Below are 26326 nucleotides of genomic sequence, written 5' to 3'. Positions count from 1 at the left end.
TTATCTTTAAGTAAGACGTTGTTCCAAAATGTTTTGAGCTTATTTATCATTGATTTTACGGCGGAAAACGTAAGCATTCTGTTTTTCGCACGAACAAGAAAATTTCTGCAGGAAGAGGTTCCATTTAATCCAGGTAATCAGAGAACTTGCCGAATAATTTTAGGGGGAAATTAAACGAAAATGTTTCATTCAATTCTGCAGAAAATCTTTCATCACTCAAACGTGTATTTTTCATCATTTTTTTAACTGTAAATCTCCGATCACGCTTTGTTAACTTTGCATTTGACATTTTCTTATACCTTGTTTTCGATCCGATTCTTGTCTTTAAAGCATTTTATCAAGCACTTCACTATAGAATGGTATAAATTAACTAATTTAGAGACATTTCAAACCAATTTACGGCTACTGAGAAAGAAAAAGGATCAAATTTCGAATTGTGTTTTGGTTTATGCGCATAGCAGCCATTTTATAAATATAAGCAGAATATTAGGGTATAATAAACAAAAAATTAAGCCAAATTACTTTACAGTGTCATCACAATGCAAAATAATAAAAATACGACATATGATAATTTTAATCAATGAATTTATTCCAAAAAATTTCAGTGTTCGATGACTTTTGGGGCGTATTTTTTTCTCTGATCTTCGACTTTTGACAAATTTCAAAAATAAAATCTGGCAATATTTTGGAAAAAAAAAAAAAAAAAAACTACTGGGTTTTATTCAGAATGGCATAGGAATCGGTGTGAAAAAAAAATGAACTTCATATTCGAATTCAGAATATTTAATTTTACTACAAAATTTCAAGGTGTACGAACACTTTTGGGAGCCACTGTATCTCATTATTAAGTTATCCGACCCCTCAGATTATACTTTACAAAGTTACAGTTATTGTTGTTTTTTTTTTTTTTTTTTTTCTTTCTCAAAATTACAATTTTTTCATCACTTACAGATATATTTTCATGCCAAAATTGTTACCTTCGATCTATCATTGCAGAAAAAACGCCAACAAATATTTTATAGTTTCTATTAAAGACTCAAAGACTTTAAACTAAAAATTTTCTGAACAATATAATACATAATGAAAAATTCATTTTAACACGTATCCAACGTTCTGTTTTTCCGCCCTCCTGTTTCATCTATTCCCCTTTTTCTAGTTCTCAGAAAATAAGAAAGTCTTCTAAATGCTACGCTGTCGAAGCCTCCCCTTTCCTCCAAAATTATTACAGAGCTCCTCAAATTTTGTTTTCAAGGCTCAATTCCCCGAAAATTTCCGGAAGAGAGTCCTTTGAATGCCTTGCCCTCCAACAAACAACATGGGAGATTATGTAATATTCCGTTTTTGGGACTTCAATTTCAAAAAAATTGCTGGACCCCTAACGCCAACAAATATGATCCACAGTCGCGTTTTTCATCGACTACAATTTCGAAAAAATTAAGAAGAAGAAACCTCTGAACCTTTTCTGATTACATCATTGAAAAACGCTCTCTATTAGGACTTCAATTTTGAAAAATTTTCAGCGTAGAGCCCTAGTACAGCCTTTTCCCCTGCCGTCATTGAAGGTTGGTCTACAATTACGTTTTTAGGACTTCCAATTCGAAATATTGGGATGGAGATGTAAATGGTTCGAAAAATCGATCGAATACAATCCTTCGAGTCATATTTTCACTAAAGGCAAGAAATATGGTATATAATCGCGTTTTAAGACATTAATTTCAGGGAGGGTATTCGAACCTTTTCTCCCCTCAACATTATCAAAGATCACCTATAAATTCGATTTTAGAACAAGAATTTTGAAAATTTTCCGGGAGAGACTCCGAAACACCTCTATTTCTACGTGCTCATCTTCGAGTACTAACCGACCTCCTTTTCAAAACCAGAAGTTTAATCACCTCATTCTCTCCATAAACAATTGTACTTTATTGAATATTGTATATATACAATATTCAATAAGAGATGGAAGCTTCGAAACCAATTTTTTAAGGGGGAAAACATTTAAAAGCTTCCCTCCCCCCGCCATCCCACCAAAAAATTATTTTCTGGTTGCGCCTCTGCTTCTGCCCCTTATTAGATTCCAGACACTTCTTATACTGTGTCCCAGCTCCCCCTACTTCTACATAGTTCCTACGCCTCTGATTTTAGCTTCCTATTTCAACTGAAAGAGGGTGCTCCACCCCTCCCCCCAAACTTAAGTATGGGGAGGGGCGTTAAAAAATATACATTGAACTGAAAAACTAATGCTACATATTATAATATACATGAGTAATATGTATTATACATGCAATAAAATAATTATTTACAAAAAAAAAAACAGCTGGGGAAAATAAATGTTTCTAAATTTGTGACATTTTCTATGCCACGGCTAATGTTAAATTTAGGGCTCATTGAGCACCCTCTTAAGATTTGAGAAAGAAGCTAAAGCTTTTACAATTTAATACTATTAGTAAGTCTAAAAAATAGGAGGTGTCATGGACACTAGCTAAAGAAAAGTTTTTTTTTTTGAACCACCCTAATAACCTTACTAGACACTTACAATAATGTTTGCTATATGGGGGTGCCGATGTCAGGTTTTCAATGTAGTTCTGTTTAGGGATATTTGAGTGAGTGGGATTGGCCCGCTGAGCGTCATTACCCAACTTTCCCCTAAGTTGTTTTCCAAGAGTATCCTTAACTTTTCGGCTCGTCGTTGATTCGTGAAGAATACATGGTAATTCAAAACGAATGAAAGAGTTTCTAATGTGCATATTTCAAAAAATAAAAATGGTACAAAAAAAAAATTTTTTTTTCCAAACCTAAATCATTCTAAAGATCAGAAGTAAGTTACCGCCCCTAAGCCAGGGCTAAGGTAGAACCACATGCAATATAACAGGCAGCCAGGTAATCACATCCAGAGACTGTAGTTTCGTTCTTATTAGAACTCATCGGTCAGGAATAAGGAATAACCGAGCTGGAGGCAGATGTCATCTCATTGTTTAAAGATGTTCTATGCGCCTTCCTCCTGTGCATATTTTCGTAACTCAACGCTGCGTTTTGTAAGAAATAAAGAATTACTTTTGTGCAGAAAAGTAAAGGAAAATATCACAACATTATGTCTCGCAACGTGTAATACTCACAAAATGTGTAAAAGAAATGAACACTTTCACATGAAAGAGACGTTCCTTGTAACCCCGACACACGTGACATGTATATGCAATTTTCTGAAAATTTGTGAGACTTAAGATTGCAATATTTTCTTTTACTGCGGTCTAGTACGTGAGACTTTAATTTTTTCCCTTGAATACATTGAATTATGAATCTACAGTTAATATTAGGGATTGCAATACCGGTATACCGAATACCAGTATTTTAAGCACCTTTGCAATTTCGTAATACCGGTTTTGCTGAGGTAAAATACCAGTTTTTTCGGTATTAACTGAAAATAATAAATTGTTTAAATTAAAGAATTTTCAATTGAACTTATTAAATATCTACTTATATTTTAAATGTATATTTCTTTTTCCATGATACAGAACCAAAACCAATCTATTAATGTAAAATTTAGTTTCAAAAGCACGATCTAATAGAATATCATTAAACAAAAGTAGCGGAAGGATTTCAAAGTGATACTGTTATTACTAGATGGGGAGATGAGTCGTATTTTGGTGCTCTTTTGAGCACCAAGTTTTTGTTTTTTCCATTTCCCTGATCCCTCACTTTCCCATTTGTGAAAGTTAAATTCGAGTGTAATTTTGAATGCATTTGTCCGGTGAAAAATTTATTCCAACCATATTGAAGTAAAACTTTGATTTTTTTAAATATAATTTGCTTCAACTATACTAAATTTTGACAAAAGCTTTTCTTGAAAGCATAACCAAATGGCAATTTGTTGTCACCAGTATTGGTTTGTTGTCCTGTCTCGCTGTTTGGCTTTATACTTGGAAGATAATATTTTGAAATTATATATATAGTGCCTTAAATTTTGCATAGAGGTAAAGCTTAATTAATTTAAACATACTTTGAGATGTTTACACAATTATAATTGTAAAGAATTTTGAAGGAAAAAAAAGCGAAAACGAATAAGAGAAACTAACAAGATCAAATTTAGTCAATTTTATCGTAAAGGTGATTTGAGGGTGAAGGACTTCTAGACAGTTAGAGGAGGTAAATCGCGCATTGTTAACAATATCACCGCTCTGCGTGAATTCAGAAAGGGTACTTTCAACTGTAGGAAAGTTGAGCACTAAAATGAGAGCAAGACTAAGACAATTCAATAAATTATGTTTCATTATGTTTTTTACTATTATTGACTTTTTGAAAATGACATTAGTTCCTTCATTTTATATTTGTTTACAATACGTTTTCATAAAATAATACAAATTTTGTACAAAATTATGAAGTGCGGCAACGAAACAATATGCTTTCAATCATTTTTTGAGAAATTTCAAATACCGGTATTAATACCGGTATTGCGTTTTAAAAATACCGAATACCGGTATTAATTTTCGGTCCGATATTGCAATTCCTAGTTAATATATTTCATGGAATCAAGTTTTTTGGATGCTCCGTGTCGTATACTGTAAAATTGGAGGAAATTCTACGCCAATGATTGACAAATATGTCAAGTGTGAAATACAGAATGTCTCTAACCTCTTCTCAGTCTCTCAGCAATAAAAATAAAGTTAATTCATTCTATTAGGTACTTGAATCGTGATCTCCTTGCAATCAGGTGAAGCGATTGATTTCAGAAACCTTACGCGTGCTTGAAATGGCTTCTTAGTTTTTTTTTTTTTTTTTTTTGCTTCCGTTGGACAGAGTGTCTAACCTAAGAATAGTGACTAACTTTTTTGTAGTAAGTTACACCCTAAGCCAGGGCTAAGGCAAAAATACTTAAAATACACCACCAGCTCAGTTATTCCATCTGAGGACTGCAGTTTCGTGCTTTTTAGCACTCATCAGCCCGGAATAGGAATCACATGAGCTGGAGGCGAAAAACCTCTTAAGGGAGCCAAGAGATTCAAACAACTGGTAGCTAATATAGAATTAGCACACCAGATGAGTGACCGCAGCAATGGTGCGGTTCAATTTAAAGATTGATGGCAAAGCATGGTATTTTGTAGTAAGATGAAATAAAATTATGAGTAAATAAAGGGACTACTTTTTTGTTTTATTATTATTCACTTGTTTCACATTTATTTTGCCAAACACTCGCATAGTTGGAATGAACAGCACACGTTCTGTCGTGAGAAGGCAGAGCACAGTATCTGAAGAAATAAATTTTTGAGACATTTCAAGAAACGCTTTTGAATTTCATACTAACAATAGGGGAAGGTTGGAATTGGACGTTTATTTCGTGTTTTAATTTCAGAGAAAACCAAATAAACAACTTGTACAAAATAGCTGAAGTTCAATAGAAGACACAAATGTTTTTTTTAAATGAAAAATTTGCAGACACTGCGTTTTATTTTCTTCCCACGACAGTGTTCTTGCCGAAGATTTTTTGGATAAAGAACACCTACATTAAGAACAAAAACTATGAATTATTTCCTTCTAAGCTTAACTTTTAAATTTGTTTTTTCCTGAAAAACAAATTTTTTTTTTTTTTTTTTCTGATTCAAAATAATTAGGGGGAAGCGATATTTAACAGGATTTCTTAAGAGTGGTGGTAATGTGTATTGTATTGGAAAAATCAAGGAAGTAACTAGATAATTCGAAATGAATAAATTAATACCTTTATGCAACAAAGTAACAGTATGAAATACAACGTTCAAAGAAAACAAATGTAGTGAAAAAGATAAGATAAAGATTTATTAACCAAACACACAAACATAACGAATAGTAAGCAAACAATAAAGTTACACATATAATAAAGTAATTACAAAGGTAAAAAGTGAATCGTGTACTCATCCTTCGACCATCAAAATTCATATTAACATAGTCAAACAAAGTATTAAACTAGGGGGTTCTGCCCTCTGCTCGTTTCGCTCGCATACCCCCGTTCGTTGCCTGAGGTGGCAGCCTCGCCCTCGCTCGCCAACCCGTCTTCGTCGGTATATTTTGAAAGCTTCGTATATAATTTCCTTTAGAATTTCCTATTAGAATCGTTATTAGAGTTTCCTTAATTAAAGTTTATATTTGTGTGACGTTACGCGTTTTCGTCTCTCTTTCGAACGGCATCTTCAGTTTTTTTTATTTCTTCCTTGCCGCTGACGCTCTGCATCTTCATTTTTTTTCTTCACAATTTCCGTCTTCTTCACTTTCCTCTGCTCTTCGTTGTCTTTGAAATTCCGATTTTCTTCTTCTTTTTTGGCATTTTATCAACCTATTTGACTACCATGACATAAAAAGCTATTTGGCGACTTGCTTCAGAAAGTATCTGCAAAATAATGGTCTAAAATATTTTACAGTCGATGTTGGAAATGATGGATATCAATTTCTTTGTTAACATCAATTGTTATGTGATAAAACATTGTTGGAATTTCATTTGTTAACGATTATTGTTGGGTGATAAAAACTTTTAGCGATTTTCTTTGCAAACTTACAAGTAAAACAACAACAATGCAAGTTTTATTCCTTTTTGCTCATCTGTTAAACTATTTATTGTTATGCAATATATCCTCAAACGCTATAAGACCAAATAAAGTGTAATTGATAATGAATAATACATTATTTTTTTAAGTAAACACCTATATAAAGTTACAGACTTCCAAACTGTGAAAATATTTGGTGACATCATTGGCAATATGTCACCAAACTTGGAGACAAAATTGGCAATTTCTAACCAAATTAGGCGATTGTGTTGCCAATTTCTTGCCAAGAATCGGCTATTCGCCAAATTTTGTGCTAATACTGGAAAAAATTGATCATTTTGACGGAACGTTTATCAATTTACGTCTCGGGCTCATTAAAATTTTGTGAAGTGAAGCAGGGCGGAATGGCTTCCTTCGGATATCCTCTATCTAGCGGTGCTAGTATTGGGCTGAGAGACAGGGCCCGACTCTGATTTTTAAAGACACTGGGCCCAATTTATTTGTTGCCCCCCCCCCTCTCCCCCTGCTTATTCTATATAGGGAAATATTTTTGATACTTGCATTGATGGTGTAAACACAGCAATTCTAAATCTGAAGATATTTTATATTACAATATAGAGATGATATCTTATACATACGATAATAATTAAACATTATAATACAAGATGTCGTCAAACTTTGCAGGTTGCAGTAAGCTATTAATATCAAAACTATGTATGGTATAAATTGAATAGTGTAAATGTAGACTACACTTGGAGTGGTTTTGGAATTTGCAAACGAAATTAAATTTTTAAGGAGAATGTTTTTTCTTGATTTAATATTTACAGCTAGCTACAGTGCGATATGAAATGAGTCCAATTAAAACTTAACCAACAGATTTGGTGCCCCTCTCCCCCCCCCCCCAAATGTTGGTGCCCTGGGCCTGCTCCCCATGTGCCGATGCCTTAATCTGACCCTGCTGAGAGACACTGACAGTGCGAAGGAGATAGGGTTACAAACACACGCAGAGATACAGTGGACCGATTTAAGTACAGGAGTCCCTCGTATAACACGGTACTTCTACAACACGATTTCGATATTACACGGTACTAAATTTGCGATTGTTATTATACGGGTTCTACATTACACTGTACGAAACTTGAATTCAGTACTTCATGGTCTTGGTATAACTCGAATGTTATACTTAAAAAAGATGGAATTTCCTTTTTGTTTAATACATTCTGTTAACGGTTGATAACTCTAATAAGTGTTTACTTTGTTTTTATGAAACTAGGTTTCGATAAAATACGGTACACATCCCTTGATTTACATTGTTTCTAAGTCTCGTATAACACGATTTCGATATCTATGTTGAATCTAAATGGCATTTACTTTGCTCTACAGGCACCCGTGAGCAAGCGTACGTGAGCGCTCTCTCTTCGGCAGGGCTGGCTGTGGGGGTCGCCCGGGCGTGCGCTGAGGGGCGCATCAGGGTGTGCGGCTGCGGCCGCCCCTCCCCCCGAGAGCCGCCCCCCGCCGACTTCTCGTGGGGCGGCTGCGCCGATGATGTGGGTTTCGGCGTCCGAGCCGCCAAAGCCTTTTCCTCGGAACCTTTCGACCGCAAGAAGTTCGCTGGAGATGTCGCCGTACGAATGCACAGGCACAACAGCCGGGCAGGATGGAGGGTGAGTGGATTCCTATTCCTATTCAGAGTCACAACTGACTACAACTGTATTTATGTCGAGGACTGCATACTGAGTGCCTTGCCTCCATTATTTTATATACCGATAGATGGCAGCACTATCACCGGATCGAACAGTTAATGAGAATTTAGAACTAGTCCAGGAGCTAATAGCTACCTGGTGCTAGCACCCCCCAGATGTATCGTTTCTTTTGGAGGACATTGAGACCACGAGCATATTTAACGTCGCCCAGTCCCCTTTAATGACGACGGTGGGTCTTCGACCCTCGAGGTTCGAACTCAGGACCCTCCGGTCTCGAATCCGACACTCTACCGGTCGGGCTACCACGGCCCCGGGTGAGTGGATGAAACAGATTTTTCTTTTACTTCGGTTCGCATTCTGATTTTTAAAAAAATAGCAGCGCATGCCTTAAATCAAGTTTAATATAGACTGTCAGCTAATATGTTTAAAATATGATTATTCTCTCAATGATTTTATTAAAATCTCACTACATTTTAAAATCTATACCAATCTACATAACTAATTTATCAATCGCTATCTCTTATTAAAATCTCGCTACTTTTATCAATCTAGTACATCTCTATAACACATATTTCCCACTATAGTAGATGAATTTCTAACTTGAACTGAATTCTTGGGGACAATTTCATTGTTACAGATTTTTAACAATTGGAAAGCTAGTAAAACTGAATCTCGTAATTTGCAGCTGTAACAACACTGAAGAAAAACATGACAATTAGTTCGTGGTCTGTTGGATAAAAATTACTAAATATCACATAAAGTATTTAATAACTTTTTTTCTGCTTAATTTATCAATAAAAATAATCATAATAATAAAAAGGTTTCCCAGGTACACATTGTCAGCTAAAACTGCAACTGTATACTAATTTCATGTTTCTAGTTCTTAACATTTTCATTAAGGCGTTAACACACAAATGTCTTATTTTAATTTATGTTCTCCCGACAAAGTGGTGTAGCGGTTATAGACGCTGCTCTCTTATGCCCAATGGTGTAGGTTCGAACTTCACTCCAGTCGGTGGATTTTCAAGACACTGAAAATCAATAGCGTCCATGTCGTATAATAATACGACATGTAAAAAAAACCTTTGAGTTCTCGCTTGACTTGGAGTGCTCTTGGCAAAATTAAATTCCTAGCGTAGCTTTGCATCGAACAAAGCCAGGTGCCACCATCTGATGGGAAAACCGGGCGTCAAAATTCTTGTAGTAATTGCACTTCCGATAGTGGTGCTACATGAAAGAATGCATGTTATATCTGGGGATCATATTACACCTGAAAAAAGTAGTTTCCCTTAACGCAGCCAAGTTAGAAGGAAGAAAAAATTTCGCCGTCGCTAGTTAATAAAAGCTGCCGCTTGATTTTTGTGGAAAATATTTTTCCAATTGCTTAACACCTTTTGTACAATTCAAGGTGATAAATTATTGTCGAATTGGCGATTGTCAGCTGATTTTTAATCACTTTTTTTTTTAATTCAGTAGCATTATAGCTGGCGGCAAGCGTCAATATTACCCTTTATATTGCTGAAATTTTTGTTACCCTATTAGCGGGCATATTTGTTTTGCAAAATGAAGAACTTCATTAAAAACACAATTGTATAAAACGCGCAAATACATTTATGAAAATCTAAACATATAATATTTAAATGATGTAGAAACTTTTTTTAGCAGGAACCAATAAGAAACTAATTTTTAATAACCTTATGGAACCAATTCTCAGCAGGAAGAAGCTTGCTTAATTGTTCTAAAATCATCTGCTTTCCTACTTTCCTTTCAAGTCTTTCATCTGTATCGTTATTCAACACATTAAAGGAATAAATGGAAATTCGATCCTCCTGTCGATTCAAGTGTAAAATTTCGGGTTGAACAGGCCTTGAACTTTTTCTTAAAACAAACTGCACGTGTAGTGACACGTTTATTTTTTTCGACAAGGTGGCATTTGGGTTATTTAGAATACTTTTGCAGCTACTTATTTACTTTGATTTATTATACATATTTTGAATCCAGTTTTAAGAGTTATCTTTTTTTCCCCCTTTCTGGTAGAAATGTCTTCTATAACTGAAAAATTACAAGAAGGAAATTTCTATAAGCATATAAAATACCTGTCATGCAAAAAATGAAAAGGAAGAAAATGCTTTAATTATTTGTCTAAAATGGACTCTGCTCCAAAGTACTTTTGGGTGTTTGTAAGAACAATTAATATCTACGAAAAATGCAGTTTCTATATATAGCATGAAGAAAACCACCCTCATAAGGTACAAATTTTCATGAAAAAATGCACATGTCACTGAGTTTCAAAAAAAAAAAAAAAATTCCAAAGCGAAAAAAGTAGAGATTTTGCATTGAATATGATTAATCAAGCTCTTTGGTCACGAGCAATTTCATTTTCTTTGCAGCTCTGCAAAATTATTAGATAAAAATACATTTCAACCTGAGAGCAGGAATTAGTAAATGGAGGACGCAAGTCCAATCATTGGCGTAGCAAAAGCTGGGGCAAAGACCCCAAGTTACATAACTCAACAACCACGAATGGTTGGCACGTTTTGCGTGAAACTAGCGAAGAAACTTCTTTTCTTCCAATGCTTTGCTTTAGAAACTATCACGTGATTTCTGGTCTTTGCATCACGAATGAAAGTATTCACTCCTTCCATTTTATCTCTTCTGAATGATTCCAACTCACAGAAAAACAATTTACTGATTTAACCCTAATCAGAATTGATTTTAGATTAAAGAATATCGAAGCTCTGAATGCTACTCAACAGCAGGGACAATGAGCGGCCATGTCAGCCTGGTCAGAAACTAAGCGATTTAAAAAATATGCGTTGGATTTATGTAAAATACACCCAAAGTGTAATTTACATCATCTTCCAAAAAGTAGGAATAATGAAAAACTTAGTTGTTTCCACTTACACACCAGAGTACAGTATTTATGGGGTAGATGGAACCACCTAAATTGCACATCAAAAATAGGTGGGAAGGTGGAACCCTCATATATTTAATAATCAATGATCGAGTAACGCTCCTGACGTAATCAACAATGAAACTCGCGCCACGGAATGATAACTTGATAATATGTTTTAGTAAGTTTTAACATGCTGGGAAAGTCTTTAATTGTGACTAGGCTGAACTCGATCCGGTAACTTAATTGTTTTACTGATATAACTTTGTCATTTCAGGGTGATGAAGAAACTAAAAAGTGGTCAACAATGAACGCTATCTACAGGAGTTTAGGGTTTAAGCCACTGGAGTGAGGGTTAAAATTTCAACTATCAAAATATCACCAAGCAGGCAATGGTTTCGTTCAAATGTAGAAGCAATTTTCAACCGTCATGCCTTGACGGGCGACTTTCTAGCAGATAAATAATGTTTGCAGAGGACAGTTGAAAACCCCAAAATTATTGTCTGGTGCAATATTTTAACTCATGCTTGTCAGAGGAAAAATACCTCACATACCAGGTTGACTTTTTTCTTTCCTTTTCTATCTTTTGATTCCATTATTAGTCTATCCGGGGCAGGGTTGTTCAGATTTTTCTCATCAAGAAACTTTTTTCCAAGGTTTTTATAGTCAGGCTGCGTGACATGGTTCCTAACCGCTGTTCAAAAAGCTTGCTTGACGGAAAACAAAATTCATACTCTTTCTGCTTTCTTTGATTTGTTTTCAATTGATTGAAAACTGCGTATGGATTACATTAGTTACAATTATATTAGGGGCTCTCCACAAATATGATGTCACGTTTTGACGGGGAGCGGGGTTTGTGAAATTGTGGCAGTTCGTGACAAATGCACGGGATGGTGAAAAGAGGAAGTGTGCCAGTGTGACATCGCGCAGTTTTTAAATAATAATATGCTTATGAAAAATAACGTGACATATGACACGGGGGGTAAGATGAAGTCGGACACTTTGTGGCAAAAGAAGGAGTGGGTCAAAAATATTGAAAAAAAAAAGTGACATAAATGGACAGCCCCTTACAATGTTGTTAGTTAGGATAGTGTGTGGATCTTCAGATCATCGAGGAGATATGGAATTCGAACCAGACTCTATTGAATCTGCAATACCCATTTAGTGTAACACAAATGCAAACTCGGAATGTTTCAGTGGACGTCGGTTAATTGAACCAGTGGTTGACTGAATCAACCGCTTTAATGAATCAAATCGTCAAAAACAGAACAATTTCCAGCTTTATTGAATTAACCGTTTTATTGAATCAACCACTCGATGGAATCGAAACTGTTTAGAACAAACGTGATTCATACACTCACTGGCCAGTGAATTAGAAACCTTTGAGATTTCAGATTGGATCTGGAGGGAGTAATATAATAAGTAGCATGTTCTGCTGGCATGGTAGTGGTGCCCTGGTGTCCCTCAAGGGTAAACAAACAGCCACGCGATACCTAGACAAACTGGCAGATCAAGTGCACCCTGCAATGTTGCATTTTTATCCTGATAGCGATGGAAACTTCATGTACGATAAGGCACCTAACTATACATCGTTCCAAAAGTGTTGAAAATTGGTTTGCTGAGCATCAGTCTGACTTCGAAAACTTTCCCTGGCCACCGTACAATCCGAATAAAATGGTTGGTACGTGGTGGAAAGACGCTTCCGATAGCACTCTCCTCTTCCATCTAATTTACAAGATCTAGGAAGCTGCATAGCCAATGCATGATATTTTCTGGATATAAATGCACTCCAGAAGCTTGTAAACTCGATGCCCAAACGAATCAGAGCAGTTATCCGTGCAAAAGGTGGTTCAATAAAATATTCATCTACCGTTTCTAATTCATTGGCCAGTGAGTGTATAAGCGGCGGTCACTTGTAGTACAATTTTTTCATCAATTTTGAATTAGCATTTCGGCGCTTTTTTTTAATTTTTAAAAATTAGTCTAGAATTTTTTTTTTTTTTCACAGCACGTGCACCATAACTTTGATTTTTTTCTGAAAATATTATTTATCAATTCCAACTATAACTTATAACCTGTAACAGCGTTTCTTAATTTCTTTAACAAATTGAACCCTTTTTAATATCCACTTTTTTTTTCACGGAGGCCCTGCTTTATTTGTTATAGTATTGTTTGAATGCAACATTCAAAAATCACTTACTCGCAGAAAAAAAAATGAGAAAAATTCTAAATATATCACTTAATGTCATCAAAAAGTAACACTTTTTTTTTCTTTTAATTTTTAAATTTGATTTCAATAAAAAGTTTGTACTCTTGTACTAACATAGTCGCAAGCCATACATTTACAAGAATAGAGTTTATAACTCACATTTCGTTTTGATGCTTTTTCAACTGTTCATTCGGAAAATATTGGTTTGATGCTTCATTCAAAACATACCTTTCTGAATTTTTAAGCGACTATTTTGAATTTAAAAAATAACGCGGAACTCATGATTGATCTTCATCGAACCCTAGGATTCTACGAAACAAGCTGTTTACAATTGTTGCTGTACAATTTAAGCTGGCTGTTCTATAATAATATCAAAAATCCTGATTAATAATTCTTTTTTCTTTTTCTTTTTTTTTTTTTTTTTTTGATTATTTTATAACAACCTCAAAAACATATGGGTCATTACACAATATTCAAAGTTACACGCGGGACATTTCACAGTCAAATTTCTAAATATTTCTATTTTTCCCACTATGAAAATAATTAACAAAGTTTGTTAAACTGTGAGCTTTTAAAAGTGCTCAGCTTATTAACTTTAAGTGGAAGCTCAACCAGGACGTATGATACTTCTTGAAAAAACATATTTATCTTGTGCAACATCAAGAAGAGCCAAATTTAAAAAGTAACTTGTTTATTATGGCTATGATATATACAATGACATGTCAATGGAAATATTGAGAATACGCTCTTTACAATATTATGTAGCTCATTATACTTTAAATGACTTCTGAAGCTAACATTCTAAGTCAAAGTATGAAACGATAAACATACTGAGCTATGATACTCATGTCAAGAGCAGTAAGCCGAAGCCATCGGCAAAAACGGACAGACTCAACTGAGCTGCCGAAAGAAAACAACCAAGTCTGTTGGAAAATAATTTACCTCCTTTCGTAACAAAGTTTTCAATTATTTTCAACTTTCATATTTGTACCTTCACAATGAAAAAAATACAAATATTTCGACGTTTGTCAGTGAAATGTCCCGCGATAACACTGAATACTGTGGAATGATCCTTATTTCAAAACTCTGTTTAATTGAAGAAAATCATGAATTGAATTCGCTTTTTTTTTTTTGCCAAGCATTTAGGATGAAGGAAACTTTTGTTATGTGAAAACAAAACTTTCGAAAAGCTCTTTTTTTCTTTCACTGTCAAAAATGATGTAAGAGGCCATTTATTAATTATGTAAGGGTCCCGGGGGGGGGGGGGGTAGGAAAATTTCTACATACCCTTTCTTTGTGTGTGGGGGGGGGGGGGGCGCTCAAATCCATTCTTAGGTAATATTTTCCAATTCGATATTTTATATTGGAAATCGCGCGGTGAAGCGGTTTGGCTGGGATCATATTTCATTTGCATCTGGAAGGTAAAAAACGTATTTGGATGCGCTGTTTTTTATTTGTTTTACAAAAAATGAATACAGTAAAAGGAAGTAAAACAATCGCAATATGTATGGCATGTTTTATTTTTGAAAAGTATCACATCATATACAAAAAAAATGTCGTAAAAATATTCAGTGTTTATAGTAAATATTTATTTGAGCAAAATGGTTTAATTTAATAATAGTGAATTTAATAACGATTCCAGTGATAAGATTCGTTATTTTATTACTTAAAAAAAACGAAATGGAAGCTTACGTAAGAATGGGGGGGGGGGGGTGAAAAATCTTGCGTACCCTCACATTGTATTGCATTGCATTGAACCCCGAAGCCCCCCGCGGCTGCCGCGTTTGCAGCTTACCAGTTTTCGATGCCCGAGATGACTCGGGCAAATGGGGCTACAGGGACAGTTCAACCCAGACCCGACCCCTTAGGAAAAGACGCGCTTTTGCCAAATACGTACCCTTACATGGGGAGAGGAGGGTTAAAAATTTCCAAAATCATCCTTACGTAATTAATGAATGGCCCCTAACTTCGTGTGCCTTGATATTGAAAAACTTAGTGCCTGGCTGTCCAAGAACAGCTTCCCAACAGGGTGAGAGCGCGGACTTTAGTCGTTGACAGCAGATCAGTTCGCACCTCTTATTACTCTCGCTGCGATAAACTGACCAGACTGCGAGGTTCGCTGGAAAGACCAAACTCTTCTGGGATGCTTTCAAACCACTGTGAAGAAAGATGTGACATGAACATCGCAATCAGCGCTGTCGTCACGTCACTTCGCACCACACACAGCTCTTTTAGTAGTGATACTTCAAAGAGAGAAAAAACAATCGAGCACTTTATCTTTCTTTTAGTTTTCCCCACCTCCCGCTCTAATTCCAGGTCTCATTTTTCTGTTAATGGTTTTGTATTTGGCACTTTCTCTTTTTTTTATATGCATGTATTGATTTATTTGTTCGTTATGCATTTAACCAACTCTTTTTTCTGCCTTCCACCTAACGAATTGGTTCCTATAGTTAATTTTCACCACTTTTGTTTTCCTTCTTTATCAACATGGATTTTATATTATTTATTTACTAGATACGTCGCCCGGCTTTGTACGGTCTGCCTCGAAAATGAAAATTATGTCAAATGAATCGTGTTCAACAATCAAGCTCAAACAAAAAAAAAAAAAAAAAAAGAAAATTAATTTGAATTCTGAAATTTTGAATCCAAATTATGTTTTTCGCAATCACCAACTGAGACATTGGAGTTATTGTTTCTAGAAACGGCTCCTGCCCCCCCTCCTCCCCCAAGCCTGCCTCTCCTCTTAGTGTGCATAGTTGTGTGTGCGCGTAGACCTGTGTGTATGCACGTAAGCGTCTTTGAGTGTATGTGTGTGAAGTCGTGTGCGTGTATGTGTGTGAACGCGCGTGTGTATGTGTGTGAAGTCGTGTGTGTGTATGTGTGTGAACGTGCGTGTGTGTAGGACATGGACGCCTCCGACCAGGAGATCGGATAGCTCAAAACCGGAGCAGCCGCGCCGCGCCGCCAGCAGAGGATGGTGGGCGGTGGTGCTGGTGTCCCTGGTCTAAGTTGAAAAAGGCACGGACACCAAAAACGGTCAAATGAGAACAATAAGCAATCGTGATTGCTCAAAAAAAAAAAAAAAAAAACGGAAAATTTCCCGACAGATTGCGAAAAAATACTTTTAAAAAAGGGGGGGAGGGGATTCCCCCCCCCCTCCGATTACAGGAAATGCCTCAAAATAAAAGCCGGAGTTTTACTTGTTCATATTCGAGAAAGGAAAATGGCAACCAATCTTTCTTCTTATTTCTTCACGCTATAAATTTTAATGAAAAGCATTATTCAACAAAGACCGTCATCAACAATGGATTTCTAATTGAAGGCTTACATACATTTTAGCACGAAATCAGTTAAAAACTGTTATAATTCACGCTCGAATTACCGTATTTATTTTTATTTTTTATATTTATTTATTTATTTGTTTTTGCTACATCTGCTACTGATCTAAAACTAAAAAAAAGGGGTCTAACAATGTGTCAAAGCCTTGTGGCAAAAAGTTTAGAGTATACTAGCTGCGTTGCCCGGCTAGCACGGTCTACCTCGAACTGTCAAATGACGCATGATCAACAATCAGGCTTTTTTTTTTAACTAGCCGCCTGCGGCGACCAGCTGGTCCGCCTTTTTACGTCATTCGCCTTTTTGCGCCAGGGTTGCCGCCTTCGGTGGCTGCTTGGACAATTTAGCGACGATATTAATCAATGTTTTTCTCCATATAATCAATATTATCATTCGCCTTTTTACGCCAATGTTGCCGCCTTCGGCGGCTGCTTAAATAAATTTCGTGGCGGTATCAATCAATCTATATCTATCTATATAATTAGTAGTTTGAATAAAATATTTTCTAGATCTATCTCTAGTTCCGTCGTTTGGAATATTTTTAAAGGAGGGGGAGGGGAGACACAAACGGCGTACTCTTCATGCAAGTTTTGTCGAAAAATAACAAAAAGCACTTCCACTTTTATGTGAAAGCATTGTTTTTTCGAAGTCATGGTGTGTGTGTGAGGGGGGGGGGGAGCATTGACACCTCGTTGAAGTTCCTTAAATGACAGGTATGTCTGTTTCTTTGCTGTACATTTACTATATTGACCTCTATATTTGTTTTTCTATCTATACGATCTATGCATATCTATCTATGACAGTAATTAACAATCTTTTTTCATTTATGTAAGTATTAATTCGAAAAAAAACATTTTTTGTCCACTAAATCTCTATCTCTGTATCTACCTAAAGTCGCCTTCGGCGGCTATCTACCTTTTACGATCTATCTTTTAAGTTTTCTTATCCATCTCTATTTATTTTAACTTCCCCGCTCATTTCCTAACAAAGATCACTCAAAAACCGCTTTTTTTATTTAAATAGAGCAAAAAAAAAGTTATCCCCAAAATTTCCCGTAGTGTGCAAAAAGTAACGAAGTAAAGTAAGTGACAAAGAAAAAAAATCTCGCTGCTTTTATTGAATTAAATGAGCACAACTATGAAATGTAACGTAATATAGATACAGCAAAAGGTGCAGCTTGGGGGGGGGGGGAGAGAATGGAAAAAAAAAATAAATGCAATCCCTAAACTAAACAAAAAAAAAGGAAAGAAAAAGAGCAAGCGCTGCCGGAAAAACACGTGGTCATCACGTCATAAAATGTAGAAGTAAGCTATATAGTAAAAAAAAAAATTAACATTGTTTGCGATTAAGTTTCCGTCGTAAATATCGAATCGAAATCCAAGTAGTGACGTCAGAGGCAGAAAAGATTGAAGAACGCTTTTTTCGACCGATGCGTAGAAAGACATGATAGTTCAGCATTAAAAAAATTGTAAAAAAAAAAAAAAAAACATTGCGTATTTTTAAGAACTTTTTTTCTTCTGAAGAGGGCGAAATGTTTTTACTATTACCAACTTAAATTTTAGAAGTGAGGCTTTGATAATTCTCGCAGGATGATATTAGAAAAATATGAAACCCTGGAAAAAAATGCAAATTGAAGGTTTTTTTCAAAAATTCATAAAAAATAGAAAAATTGCTCTATCTTCAAAATTTTTTCATTCATCGTATTTAAACGTAAATTTCCAACACTATGGTATAAAAAATATTTGTAAGGTGCGATTGGTTCGGGGTCTGTGAGGTAAAAAGTACTAAAAAGTTCAAAAAAAACACATAAAACATTAAATAACTTTTTTTCTAATTAAAATATCAAAAATCGAAGCCCGAGGTGCACATCTTCGGCAGAAACTACACCTGTATACCAAATTTCATCTTTCTAGGCCTTACCGTTTTCCCGGGAAGCGCGCCACACACACACACACAAACATCTTATTTTATTATATGTATAGATAGTGTAAAATGTTCCGTCAGATTGTAGAGAAAAGCAGTTTTATGACTGAAAATTTAAATTTAAACTTTTTTTTTTTACTTTTTATTTCTAAAAATTTAGTCATTGTTATTAATAGGCGTAAACAGTCCATTTCCCGGATTTTCTGGCGAAAACCCATTCATACGTATTCCTGAGCATCAAAAGATCTCTGTGCAAACTTTGGCTAAGATCCGACGCTAAATGTGGATTTGTATAAGGAACACACACACACATATGCAGCCATTTTATATGTATGGAAGATTATCCAACTCCCGAGTCTTAAATTCCTTTTGATTTAGTGGTCAAGTACTGAATTGTCCTCCAAGCATAACAAGCTACAGTTTGGTGACACACATTCGTGTCTACATATATTCTGAAGCCAGCTTTTGATGTAATCGAACTGGTACCACAAAACTTGACATCGAAAAACCCTCAGTGCCTGTTGTGGTGACCATCATGCTTTCGAATTCAAGGTGTATTACTTCATTCCATCGCTGCTTAGATTTTCCCGATTGTCGATTAATGAGCTTATTTTAGTTGGGGAAGACACAAAACCACCATTCGAGATGAAGTCGAATGGTGGTTTTGTGCTGGGTCGGTGCTGGTGGACAGAACGTCTTGGTATGTCTTAGCCTTAGACCTTCGCGATGATAATCCAGTACTTTACCACTAAGCCAAAAAGATTTCAAAGCTCAGGAGCAAACTCAGATTATTTACTCTGCATGTATGCCACAAGCCTATAAAAAAAGCATGAATTATCCAGTAATGCGGCCCTAACACTTTTCACTCCAGGGTCCCCCGTACCTACCACTGTTTTGGTTTAACTAGTTGGATGGGACCCTGAAGACAGCCCTGATTTTTTGATCCATTAATAAAGACGGTGGATCTTCGACCGGCTAGGATCGAATCCTGGACCCTCCGTATGGGGCACTAACAGAGGGCATTCAAGATCAAAACACACATAGACTTGTGATCCGTCAAATAATGTTTAATAAAATCTTCGTCCTTTTCCCCCCAGGCGGTCCGGGATTCCCAGCGTGTCCAGTGCAAGTGCCACGGAGTGTCCGGCTCGTGCGAGGTGAAGACATGTTGGCACGCCCTGCCGCCCTTACTGGAAGTGGCGCAGAAACTGAAGCTGCGCCACCGGGACGCGGAGGAGGTGCGCCCCGTGATGGTGGGGCGGGGAACGAAGCTCCTTCCCGCCACCAACGCCCGGTTCAACAAAGACGACTTGGTCTACAGGGAGCAGTCACCAGATTATTGCGTCTATGATCCCAAGACGGGCTCTGAGGGTACAAAAGGCAGGTGAGCATCCGGCCAATTTCATGGTAACCGACTTTTTTTTTTTTTGAAAAACAGGGGTTCTCAAACTGGGTGCCGCGAAGTGTTTGTGTTTCGTGGCAATACCTCCATAGCTTGGAAAGCTTATTACAGAAAGATATTACCAATTCAGGAAACAACGTTGATTTTACTGAAGAAAGAAACTATACAAGTTTTGTCTCCCAAATGTTTATTGTATGAACTTTTTGTAATACGACAGATATCAAATCTTTAGAATAATTCTTCTTTCACTTGCTGTAACATGTCACGATCAATGGTCTTTCATTTACCAACAAGTTGGGGCACCCTTATTATATGACAGACGCTCCCTATTTCCTCAATAACGAGCTTCCTAGCCGTTGAATTTGACGAAGTTCTGATGACGTTAGTCGCCTTCTTCCGTGGCCACCGTGCTCTCCGGACCAAACTCCAAGCGATTTTTTAACGGTGTTGCATCAAAATTCGTGAGTTAGCGATCCATTGGCCGCTTGATTTCCAAGATTTATGCATTTTAAACATAATCTAAGCACCGCATTTTCTAAGATTGACCGTGACATGTTATAGCGAGTGAGACAAGAAGTAGACTTTTGACTCGATATCTGCCACAAAACGAAAGGTCCATATATCGTACGTTTCGGAAACAAAACTTCTACAGTTTCATTCTCCAGTAAAGTCAGCATTGTTGCTGCATTGTTATTATATTTGTTTCAATAAGGTTTCCAAACCCCGGAGGGAGTTTTAATATGTACAGTCGAATTGCCTCCCATAACTCGAACTATCGATTACTCGAAGGTTTTAGCCGGTCCCTTGGGACTCCGAGTTATCCAGGGTTGACTGTATATGTTTATAATGGATAGGGTGCCGTGAAAAAATTCTAATTCTTTGAAGGGTGCCGTGAATCGCAAAAGTTTGAAAACCCCTGTCCTGCATAGTACAATGGACTATCTTTGTCTAAACATCCCGATATTCTGAACACATTTTTATGGTCCTGGGAAGCACATATGCATGAAATCCGTCTTCCTCTATAATGAACACTCCCATAATTTGAAGACTTTTATTCGGTCCCATGAGTATTCAGAATAGAGATTCGACTGTGCTCCAAATATGTTAGATCCTTGTTTCATTGCATGAGCAAGGATTTTTGTATAAAAAGTGGTCTCTACTTCTACGTATTGCAATAAAAATTTTAAGATTTCTATATGCAATATTTAAATGATTTGAAGTGCTCGGGGCAAAAGCGTGATAAGCCACACTTTTGAAAAAAAAAATGATTTTTTTGTTCTAAATGCTGCTTTGATAACTGAAATAAACATGACAGTGGATTATGTCATCGTGAGAAAAACGTATCTGGTTTTAGTATTGCAGAATATAGCCCAGTAAGCAAAATATCTTGCCTCAGTATTGCATAAAGGTTGACATGCAAGAAAAATCATCTTGCATTAATGCTGCCTCAATGTCGTTATGTTACTCCCTTTATGCTGTCAGCAGGCTGCCACAATATTGGCTGACAAGGTGTATGCAACATAATATCAGGAAAATATCAAGGTAGGCTGCTTTTGTAATATTGCACACGTATTGATATGACAGGATAATATCAAGATGTTGTCATGGCAGCATGAAATCAAGGTCTAGGTAAGATGATCTTGCTTTTGTAATCTTGCATACGTATTGATATGACAGGATAATATCAAGATGTTGTCATGACAGCATGAAATCAAGGTCTAGGCAAGATGATCTTGCTTTTGTAATATTGCATACGTATTGATATGACAGGAAAATGTCAGGATACATTGACATGACAGTATGAAATCAGCACGTTTGCAAGGTGTTTTATCTATTTATTTATTTGTATTATTTTCACTTGAAACTCGAGAATTAAGTTTCATTCTGTAATTATTTCTGTTATTCTTCAAGATAGTTTTCTAGCCTAAGAATATTTCCTTAAACCTGACATCTGATCGGAAATTCATATAAAGGTATTAATAGTACTCGCAATTTAATTTAAAAAGTGAAAGTTTCTTCGTTTTGCGTAATATTTGACTTATTTTTTAAATTCATGATTCTAATTGTATTATAAAGACATAAAATGCCTAGTTAGGAATAATTGCGAAGTTTTTATAACACATTTAAGAGTAAAGAAAGCAAAATAATAAATAAGTAAATAAATACAATAAAGTACATTTCCAAATGGATGTCAGCATTGAAAATATCCCATGGACAAAACACATGAATTTATCTTAAAGAATAACATAAATAACCATTGAATAAAATTAATCTTACTCATGAGATTGAAGTGATAATACGAAATTCTGGGCTTCATGTCCTTCGTTTCAAAGTCTAGGGACGAAAAAAGTTATTTTCGGCCATTTTTAACATTGATCGCACATCGTCTGCGATATGACTTAGTACTATATTAATAAACAAATACAGTTATCAGTCATTCATAAGTTATTCCTAAAGCAATACCATTCCACACTAATAACTAAGCAACCAACTTAATGAAGCCTAAAAAATGCAACGCCACGTGCAACTCGTCTGAACCGACTGAATCGGTGTGCCAGTAATGCGAGGGACGCTGGGTAGAAAGAACTGTGCGCATACGCATCAACAAACGTCCACCTATTCTATTATGTACTAATTACCTTGACGGCGACAGCATGAAATCAATATCCTCTTGACGGCGTCAACATGTATGCAATGTTGTTATTGTAAGGCAATATCAATATTGATATTTTAAGATGAATGCAATGTTGCATACGTGTTGTTATTGTAATATTGCTTTTTAATCTTTATGCAAGCTTTATGCAGTATGAAACACGTCAATATTGACGCCGTCAGTATAATATCAAGATCTGTCAAGATTGATGCAAGAAATTTTGCTATTAGGGAGGATATATAATATCTATAAAAAATATTTGTAGAATTTTTCAAAAGTTGGAAATTGGCCTACCGGAAAAAATCTCATGTGGCACATCACATTCTTGCCCCGAGCCCTTCATTTGTTTCTTTTGTACAGTCAATAAACATATTTCGTGAGATACGTCCGTCATTGAGCCAAACAACATCGTATGAATATTGTTTCTGGAAATTTAGCTGCATTATATTGTCCATAAATAATGTGGCTTTTTCCCAACATCTTTGAGCCCCCCCCCCCTCTTTTTGTCACCAAGTGACAAAAGAATTCACCATACCCCTCCCTTCTTTGTCCCAAATCACACTACTTTTCATACGCATATTTTCATAAACAATGCGCGATGGCTACTTCTTGGTATCTTCTCCCTCCGCCTTGTCACAAACTCACAATTTCACGAACTCCCCCCCCCCCCTTCTCATCCATCTAAGTAGCAGATTTGTCTAAGTCTTCAAGTTTATAAAAATTATATGGTGATAGAATTCAACATTATATTTTAGAACACAGTGGTGGTAAAGAAAAATTGCATCACCTTCAAATTTTCAAAACAATGGGATTATGTGAGAAGTTATGGTCGATCGATTTTCGATGAATGTATGTAAAATTCTGCAAAACTATGAAATAAACATTTAAGAGCAGGAATCCGATAATTGTTTACGTAGATCGGGGCTGTTTCTGGGCCAAGGCTAACTGCTGAACCCATGCTCATTTTTCCATTTCTGAACCTGTGTGTGAGTTTAGAGAAAAAAAATTACTTAACCCCATGTCAATTTAAGTCTAATGGCAGGATAAAGGTTTTTAAATTGTTACTCACCAGTTTTGCCCTATGGCACGGAGCAGAATCATCCTGGAAAATGACGTTTGGAACTGAAGTAAAGTGATCCCGGATAGTAGGAAGCAATTTCTCCTCCAAAATGCCAATGTACCAGCTGAGCGTTTGCTGTTCCTTGCACAAAATGAAGCCCACAAACTCCTTAATCAAAAATACAACCCCAAATCATCTGGGATACGGGATGCTTGACTATGTGTTGAATGCAGTCGCGATGATATTAACCTCTTTTGCAGCGCGGGTGATGCATTTTTTTTTTTTTTTTTTTTTTTTTTGTCACCACTGTATTTTTGTCATTAAAAACTTTCTATTGAAAGATAGTTTTTGAATAGTTTTGATTTTAGGATGTTTTGTGCAACAATGGGGTCGTTTCCAAAATTTTAAAAGTATTTTTTTCTGAAAGAGCATGCTTAAAAACAAAGGATCTAACTTTTTAAAATAATTTGTTAAAGTTTAATATTTAAAGAAAAAATACTTAAATCGGAGCGCTTTCATTGTTTTCGACTTCTGCCGATGACATCACAAATGATGAAATGCCATTCAGTGTTGCCATTCACAGTGCAAAATATTTAATTCGCATCCTTACTCACGTGTATTGGCAACAATATGGTTGATAGCAAGCGTAGAACGCAGTATTTAATTCGCTTCTTGATTATCATAACGTGGAAACGTTGTAGAAAGATGCGGCAAAGTGCATCATTTGTGACGTCATCAAGACCACGTCTTGTTTGAAAAATTGGACATTAAAAAAAATAATAAAAAAAAAACTGTTGAAAAAATGAAAGTATTTTTTGGGTCCATGTTATTATTATTATTATTTTTTTTTTTTTTTTGCTCATTCTATCCATTTTAATGACTAAAAATAGTACTTTTGACTGAAGGAAACCACCCCATTGATGCTTTTATTAAGTTGAAATTGCCCATCGATTTTGTGACAAAGAGAACTTTTAGTCATTTTATATGCCGCTGCATGGTAGTCAACCGAAATACACAAGATGCATTAAGTAATTGGTAAAATCCTGTCCATCAAAATCAAGATGTAACCCTTAAAAATTAGCTTATCAAAACACACATATTAGTTAATGAATTTAGGATTAGTAACTTCAACAGGCTAAAAAAAAATCTATCATTCAGCATTTTTAGTAAAAAAGTTGTCCCTATATAAAAAAAGTGACTACTAATAAAATTGTTACTATCCGTCAATGGCCATTAAAGATTTCGTGATTCGTATAGTCTTCGCTATTTCTTTCTCTCTTCCTTTTTCCAATCAGTTGCTGTAAGTTGAATCAAGAATCTGTTTACAAAATACATACAGTTGACAGTGCAGCTAGTTTCTAAGCAAAAATACATAGCTAAAACTTTTACACAAAAGATTTAAAGTTACACTTGAAATTTCGTACAATATCCGCGTAGGGTAAGCAACTACTAATTGTCCACCGTTAATCTCAAATTTTTGATGTTTTTATGTTCCTACTTTCTACATCCTCCTTGAAAATGAAGAGGGAAGCTTAGATTTCTGTTACTTAACGACTTTGTTGCTTTTAATGTCATGTTTATCAAAATACATACATAATACTAGAAAATCGCCAGTCAAGGTATGACGGGTGAAAATTGCTTCCACATTTGAAGGAAGTCATTGCCTGTTTGGTGATGTTTTGATAGTTGAAATTTTAACCCCAACTCCAGTGGATTGACCCTAAACTCTAGTAGATAGCGTTCATTGTCGACCACTTTTTCGTTTCTCCATTCTCCTTGAATTACAGTATTACCAGAAAAACAGTTAAGTTACCGGATCCAGTACAGCCTTGTCAAAATAAAGCATTTCGCTGCATGTCAAACATTACCGAAAATTATTGCCAAATTATCATGCCGTGGTGCGAGTTCCATTGTTGATGACGTCAGCGTCACTCGATCATTCACTATTATATATATATATATATATTATATATATATATATATATATATATATATATATATATATATATATATATATATATATATATATATATATATATATATATATATATATATATATGTATATATATATATGAGGACATATTTTTGTTCTGCAGGCAGTGCAACTCGACGGCTACCGACTCCTTCGGTTGCGAGGCGATGTGTTGCTCCAGGGGCTTCCTTACTACTTGGGTAGAAACAGAGGAACGATGCAACTGCAAATTCCAGAGATGCTGCTATGTCACTTGCGATGTCTGCAAGTGGAGGACAAACCTAAACCTCTGCCTCTGAAGAGGACGTCCATCAATCCGCCTGGAAAGCGGAGTAAAACAGCTCGATGAGGAAGTCGAACGGATAAGTTCGACAAATGCTCGAAATCGACAATCGGTCTTACAGTGATGAAGCAAAAGAGGGGGTCGCATGAGTCTCGCGGTCCACGCGATTTGGAGTTCGTGATTTTATTTACATCCAAGGTTTCCTGGTAGAAACGAACTTACCGAAGACAGCACGTATCCAGTTTAGTGGAGAAAAAGTGTTCGTTTATACGTTTTGAAAAATATATTGAAGGAACGGGGGAAAATCACCTGCAATTACGAAAAATGCTTCGACCTTAGGAGAATTTTTCTTTTTTACAAAAAAAATCGATTCTCTTCACGGTATT

At 35.9% G+C, this 26326-nt stretch overlaps 1 protein-coding gene across 1 annotated transcript in view; it reads left to right on the top strand.

Moving 5' to 3' along the window:
* Positions 1-26051, top strand: part of LOC129233239 (protein Wnt-4-like) — a 44443-nt gene extending 18392 nt beyond the window's left edge. Inside the window, exons 3-5 of the mRNA XM_054867293.1 lie at positions 7890-8170; positions 19668-19954; positions 25782-26051. Coding sequence (XP_054723268.1) covers positions 7890-8170; positions 19668-19954; positions 25782-25956 — 743 coding nt within the window. The 3' untranslated portion in view covers positions 25957-26051. The remainder of the gene's footprint in view (positions 1-7889; positions 8171-19667; positions 19955-25781) is intronic.
* The last annotated feature ends 275 nt before the right edge of the window (positions 26052-26326 follow it).

This window comes from Uloborus diversus, unplaced genomic scaffold (assembly GCF_026930045.1).
Source record: "Uloborus diversus isolate 005 unplaced genomic scaffold, Udiv.v.3.1 scaffold_277, whole genome shotgun sequence".
Taxonomy (NCBI): Eukaryota; Metazoa; Arthropoda; class Arachnida; order Araneae; family Uloboridae; genus Uloborus; species Uloborus diversus.
This window is presented reverse-complemented; position numbering and strand designations above follow the sequence as displayed.